The sequence below is a fragment of the Desmodus rotundus genome, chromosome 5 (genome assembly GCF_022682495.2).
Source record: "Desmodus rotundus isolate HL8 chromosome 5, HLdesRot8A.1, whole genome shotgun sequence".
NCBI lineage: Eukaryota > Metazoa > Chordata > Mammalia > Chiroptera > Phyllostomidae > Desmodus > Desmodus rotundus.
This window is the reverse complement of record NC_071391.1, coordinates 9,530,483-9,537,487: the sequence shown is the minus strand read 5'-3', so window position 1 is coordinate 9,537,487 and position 7,005 is coordinate 9,530,483. Positions and strand designations below refer to the sequence as shown.

General features: G+C 40.9%; 1 protein-coding gene across 1 annotated transcript; it reads right to left on the bottom strand.

Moving 5' to 3' along the window:
- Window positions 1-526: 526 nt before the first annotated feature.
- OR5B21 (olfactory receptor family 5 subfamily B member 21) lies at window positions 527-5,685 on the bottom strand. Its single transcript, XM_024559142.3, has 2 exons — window positions 5,641-5,685; window positions 527-2,915 (listed from the first exon to the last, which is right to left on the bottom strand). The coding sequence occupies exon 2, from the start codon at window positions 2,872-2,874 to the stop codon at window positions 1,867-1,869; it is 1,008 nt and encodes a 335-aa protein (XP_024414910.2). The 5' UTR covers window positions 2,875-2,915; window positions 5,641-5,685; the 3' UTR covers window positions 527-1,866.
- Between the last annotated feature and the right edge of the window lie 1,320 nt (window positions 5,686-7,005).

The window sequence follows — 7,005 nt, the reverse complement described above, 5'->3', positions numbered from 1 at the left end:
GTACCACATTTTTTTGATCCACTCATTTACTGATGGGCCCTTAAGCTGTTTCCAGCTCTTGGCTATTGTAAATAAATGCATAATGGAATTTGGTCATCTCAAAACTAATTTCCTTGATTTAGCCCACTAGGATTTCTAGTTTTCACATTTAAAATAAATAATCTTTTTTGTGCATGATCTCAAAATCATGAAATATGGGGTGACTTAGACTAATTGTAGCTATGAACACCAACAGGCAGTTGATATGTGAGAAGAAAAATTAATCTCCACTCCCCTCCTACGTACACGCATTTGCTCACACCCTCTAGCACATGAAACAACACCTGACGGTGGACTTGCGTGTGTGTCACTGTGCCATTCCTATCTTAAGAAGTCAATTTCCACACGCTTTTTAAATCTGGGAGCATATAATTACAGGACATCAAAAAGCAACAGGGATCCAGAGGTGAAATGAATTATTGAAAAAACAGAATCAAAGAGGGCACAGAGAGCTATTATGTGGATTCACACTAGATTCACCAAACTTAAGGGTGCTGAGAAATGCAAGCATTTAATTCAGAAGACAAATATCCTCTTTCATAGCCCTTGGGGGAAAATGTTTTTTTTTTTCTCCATACCTTCTGCAGGTATTGTAGTTATGTTAGAAAAAGGCTAAAAGCATAGAACAGAGTATAGGCTCTTTTAAAAAAGGTATGTTTATTCAGGTTAAAGTTCAAACAATTTATCTGTTAAAACTGTTACATACACTAGGTGGTTTATTGTTTTCTAATGAATTTCTCCCGATACTTTAATGGAAGGAGATGGAGAATTCATGAGGCACAACTAGGGAGTGAGTGGCATATGGGTAGGCACAGAAGGTGGGGGATGGAAGGTTTTAAAGATTTTTTAAAATTTACTTTTAGAGAGAGTGGAGAGGGGGAACAAGAGAGGGAGAAAAACATTGATGTGAGAGAGAAACATTGATCAGTTGCCTATCGTATGTGCCCCAATCAAGGACAGAACCCACAACCCAGCCATGTGCCATGATCAGGAATCTGACTGGTGACCTTTTGCTTTGTGGGACAACACCTAAACCCCTGAACCACCCCTTGTTAGGGCTGAAGGTTGGAAGGCTTTATTACTGGGTCACCTGACTCTTAGTCCAGTGCTCTGTTCTTTAAATTACAACCTTGTGTAAGACATTATTAAGAATGTTGAGACTTGGCTTGTGTGGCTTAGTGAATTGAGCACTGGCCTATAAACCAAAGGGTCACAGGTTTGATTCCCAGTCAGAGCACATGACTGGGTTGCAGGCCAGGTCCCCAGCTGGGGGAGTGTGAAAGGCAACCACACAGTGATGTTTCTCTTCCTCTCTTTCTCCCTCCCTGTCTCTGAAAATAAAATAATAAAATGTTTTTTAAAACAGAACCTTGAAACATTTGTCAGCATTAGAAACTTTACTTTCAAATCCATGAATCAAAGAAACAAAAAGCATCACACTGTTCATTCCAGTTGATAAATAGTATATGAGGAAGATGTCATCCTGACATCAAATTTTAATAATGAGTGGACATTTCCCACAAAAAATAAGGAGGGGAAGTTCAGTGCATTCCTTTTATGTTTTCATTTTTTGCTCTAAACCATGTCAAGAAACAAATGCAAGACGAACGCAAACACCCTATGCTGTCATTCACCAAAAATAAGGTCATCTTCCTGAATGAGACATTTCAAAGTGCTGCTTTTACAACTTCTCTTAATAGCAGAAGTAACCACTGTTTTTGAAGAAGAAAAAAACTGAATCTGCCAAACCTCAAAAGTTGTGAAGTCATCTAGGTCTGAAAGGTTTACCCCACAGTTACCCACCTACTTCCTTCTTGAGCCTGAAGACTAGGAATAAAGTTTGTTGAGTATTTTCCAGAGAGCATTTTTCACTTCTTTGTTCCTAAGGCTGTAGATCAAGGGGTTCAGCATGGGAATCACCACAGAGTAGAACACAGATGCTATTTTGTCCATAGACTTGTTGGAGCCAGGCTGTAAGTACATGAAGATGATCGAGCCATAGAAGATGGACACTGCTGTGAGATGGGACGCACAGGTGGAGAAGGCTTTCTTCCGTCCTTCAGCAGAACGCATCCTTTGAATGGTGATGTATATGAAGAGGTAAGAGATGAAGATGACCAGGAAGGTGAAAAAGACGTTGAAGCCAACGAGACAGAAGACAACCAACTCACTGATGTGTGTGTTGGAGCATGAGAGAGCCAGGAGTGGGGGCATGTCACAGAAAAAATGATTAATCTCATTAGAACCACAGAAGGAGAGTCTAAAGGTATCTGCCGAGTGGATGGACGCATTGAGGAAGCCGCAAACGTAGGAGCCTATGGTCAGGAGGGCACACACACGGGTCGTCATGGTGCTGGTGTAGTGAAGAGGCCTGCAGATCGCTGCATGGCGGTCGTAGGCCATGGAGGCCAAGAGGTAGCACTCGACAGTGGCAAAACCCGCAAAGAAAAAGAACTGAGCAGCACAGCCATTGTAGGAGATGACTTTGTTCCCTGACTGCAATGCAGCCACCACCTTAGGGGCTACGGCTGATGAGTACCCCAGGTCCACAAAGGACAGGTTACTGAGGAAGAAGTACATTGGAGTGTGGAGGCGGGAGTCTGAGTGGATGATCACCATCATCCCCCCATTCCCAATCAGAGTGATGAGGTAGATGAACAAAAACACCAGGAGGAGGGGAACCTGAAGATTGGGGTCATCTGTTAATCCCAAGAGGATGAACTCTGTCACCTCGGTGGTATTCTCCATTGACGTCAGCTTGAATTTACCCCGGTGACGAAAGAAGAGAAGCCAATGACACCCAGATGTGTGGCAGGAAATTGGGGGTGTTATCATCAGGAAGGGGGAGAATTCCTTCTGTAGTTCTTACAGCTGGACTAGTAATACAATAATAACAATGACACAAGACTAGATTAACAGGAGCAATTTAAGACTGGATTTAACACATGTGCATGGGAAAATCACAATATGATGCAGAGATCATGAAATGAAGCTCAAACAAATGATCGAACTAGGCACCCTCTTGTACTTTTTCAGATAAAGAGACGATAAGCTTGTGAGAAGCTGACAGGGCAAAGTTAGTGCTCATTAGAAAGGAGTCTAAGCAAGGTCTGAGCTTAGGTGGTAAGTGAATAAATACTACAAGGTGTGTTTATACAGTTTTCTGACTCTGACTTTGGATTTTTTTAGTATAATAAAAGTTTTATGTATTTATTTGTATATAAATAGTATCATGCATAAAAATACATCTTTTTTGGTTATGGAGATAGACTCTCCAAGTCTTTTGTTTTTCAAAAGTCAGCATATTTGTAAAAGAGGAGGAAGAGTGCTCAAGTAGAATCTAATAAGTTCGCAAGTAACCAGAACCCTAAAATAACCAGAATTGGTCATAATGCACATATTACGAAAGAAAAATGATTAGTAAATAATAAGTTATTCTTTTAAGAATGCATTATTATAGCAACATTGGCATTAGTTTAGCTCATTCTTGTATGTTTTAAAAAATCTGTACCAGTAAAATGGGATAAGTCCCAGATGTGAAGCCGGGACACCTATGTTGAAAGCTCAACTGAACTTCAAAGAGCATTTATTAATGAATCTGCACTCTGGATTTTTTTTTCTTAAGGTTTTTTTTTAAAGATTTTATTTATTTATTTTTAGTCAGAGGGGAAAGGAGGGAGAGAGGGAGAGAAAAGGCAATGTGTGATTGCCTCTAGCGTGCCCCCTACTGGGGACCTGGCCCACAACACAGGCATGTGCCCTGGCTGAGAATCAAACGGGCGACCCTTTGGTTTGCAGTCCTGAGCTCAGTCCACTGAGCCCCACCAGACAGGGATGGATTTTTTGACTGTTGTGATCAGGTTGTCTATCAGCCCTCAGGAGCAGAGAGGGCACCTATCATGCGATTAGAGAGACACAAGAGAATCAGAGAGCTCCTCCTGCTCTTGCTGCTTCTCAAATCACTTCAATTTGAAATAATCAATATGCTATTGTGGCATATCTTGGGGCATTCTGCCCTGGGCCCTGACAACATAAAAGTAGGAAAAAAATATATATATATACTGAGAATGTACTTTGTGTAAGGCCCATGCTTGACCTTTCCATTATATACTAGCATTTAATCCTGCTAGATAGATGCTAGTGTGCCCACTTTACAGATGAGAAAACCCAGGCTTGGGAAGCCTAATATTGACCAAAATAACCCGATTAGTAGAGGTCAGAATCAAAGCTCATGCACCCAGAGCTTGAATTTCCCTACTTGTTCACAACATACAAAACAAATTATGATGTGTCTGCTAGCATAGTTCTTAAGATTGTATTTATTCAATATTTAAAAATGAAAAAGAGAACAGTATAAAGTAAAAAATATAAATCCCTCATTCCTTGTCTTCTTATTTCATTCCCAAGAATATAGACTCTATGGAGATTTCCTGACATTTTCTATGCACATATAATTACATGGTATTAATCATAATAATAGTTCACTATATCCCAGGCACTGCTCCAAGGGTTTCACTTGTGGTTAACTCATTTACTTCTCACACCAACTCATTGGTTTTGTGCTATTATTTTCCTCATTTTACATAAGGAGTAACTGTACAGATGAAAATACTCCACTCTCTCGTTCCCAGTTTGTCACTTTCATAAACAATGCCCCACAGTATAAAATATGCAAACAGAGCATTTTGCTTTTTCATTAGATTTTTTGCAGCTGTTAGTCTATGTTACACTTGGTCTCCTTTTTCTGGCTACTGTCTGCTCCTAAAATACAGTAGCTTTTAGATGGGGACTGGAGAGCTATTACTATAAAATAGTAATAATAATAAAATAACATAACTACTTCCAAACTCACATAACTGGTAAGTGTTGGAAGTGGAATTAAACCTTAGTCTGGCTGATATTAAGTCCAGAGTTCTGAACTGCATCATGTAATGCCTTCGTGAGTTTACCTTTCGATAGTGATTTAATTGAAATTCACATTTATATATTTACATGCAGACAGATATATCTCTGCCTCCTATTAGAAGTCTTTGTCATTGACCCCGATTATAAGTAAGTCCTCCCTTCTCTGCTTTCTCAAAGCACTGGAGTTTTGGTTGATTACCACACGATTTGTTGGACAACCACCCAGCTCCAAAGAGGGTCCTAAGCCCCTTGGGACAGAGACTGTTTTCATCCCCTCTGGCCCACCCAGCCTGCCATGGCCCCTTGTACACATAAATAAATATTTGATTAATTGAATAGAACATCAATGGCAAAGGGTTTAAACAATTTTTCATGCTAACTCTACAATTAACAGCTGATTGTTCTCTTGTCTAGCTGGATCCATGTTTCCTGCCAAAATATTAGCTTAGACTTGTGGTATGAGGAATATTCAGAAGTAAACTGAGAGTGAGGATGGGCAGGCCTGGAGAATGGCTGATGTCCTGATTCTAGGGCACCGTCTGTCTCCTGTTTTGTTTACAGGCTCTCTTGTCCCTGGTCACGGAGTGGCTGGAAACAGGATGAGACCAGGGAAGAGGGGAAAGGTGTGGAGAAAGGAAAGGAAGAAGCAAGGGACTAGAAGGGAAAAAAGGCTTCAGCTGTTTGACCTTGGCTTACCTTGGAAAGCAACTGCTGTGATGAGATTGGTAAGGAACCTTTTTCATACCACAAAAAAGGGGGTGGGGGAAGCCCTGGCCTGTCCTGCCAGGACATCGAGTACACACAAGTGTTGGCTGGTCTCCCAAGAACTGGCTCAGCCAGCCTGTGAACCACTGCTGGTCAGGAGCCAGGACAATATTCCACCACTCGTTCCCAACATTTCACCTTAAAAGCAATGCTCCAGTGAATACCCTTGGATATGTCTTCTCACACTTCTTTCTTTTTCCTTAGGATAAACTCCTAGAATTGTGTATTTATTATCTGCTTCTTGCCTATTAGTAGATTTCCATCCAATGATCTACTAATTAACTTTCCAACCAGCAGGACTTTATGTTACATTTATCCAGTCCTTTTGATTTTTTTTCTTTTGGACTTTTGGTATGTGCATTACTCTCCAATTTGACAGACACAGTCTCCTACCATCTGTGACAAGCAGTTGCCTGATCTTCCCTATTAGGAAACTGAGGTATGTTGTGCCCTTCAAGGTCACACAATTACTTAACTGCAATATCTACACAATGCTACAGAGCAGAATTTCTCAGCCTTGGCTCTATTGATATTACAGCCGACAGCTCTTTGGTTGAATGTGGTGTGAGGGACGGGGGATGGTGTCCTACGCATTGTAGGGTGTTTAGCTGTATCCCTGGCCTCTGTCCACTAGATACCAGTAATACCTCCTTCCCCAGTGTCACAATCAACATTGTCTACAAACACTAGCAAATGTTCCCTGTGGCAGGGATGGGGGACAGCAACAACAGTGTCCCTGATTGAAAACAACCATTCTAGACTTTATGAAACTCTGTTTTCACTTCTTCATGTAATCATGGCAATTCCACGAGTTACATATTTTGTGTAATATATTTTACAGCATACATATGTTTTCTACCTATGTGAGATAATGTAGCTAGTTCAAGGCCTAGAGTGCCAGCCAAATATTGTAGTTCATTGGTGGGCAAGTCCAAGAAGGGAAAACTAGCTGCCCACTACTGTGGGTCTTCAGCTAAAGAGATGTTCACCCTCATAAACCAACCTCTTCTCCAACACAAGGTGGAATAAATGACCTGGGAAAACTCCAAGAATGAAAGTCATGGATTCTGAATTCTATTCCAAAACACCTTCTCAAATGCTTATTCAATAAATTTCCTTGGTTAATACTGACCACCTGATCACATTCACCTAAGCTATAGGTCTGATTGCTAGCAGGTATCACACACTTCCTATGTCAAACTGCCCCAGACTGCCCTCTTCATGCATCAGCAATTAACGTTCAAGCCAGTGTCTATGTCCTCTTGATGGACAACCCTTTCCATTATGCACTGCAGT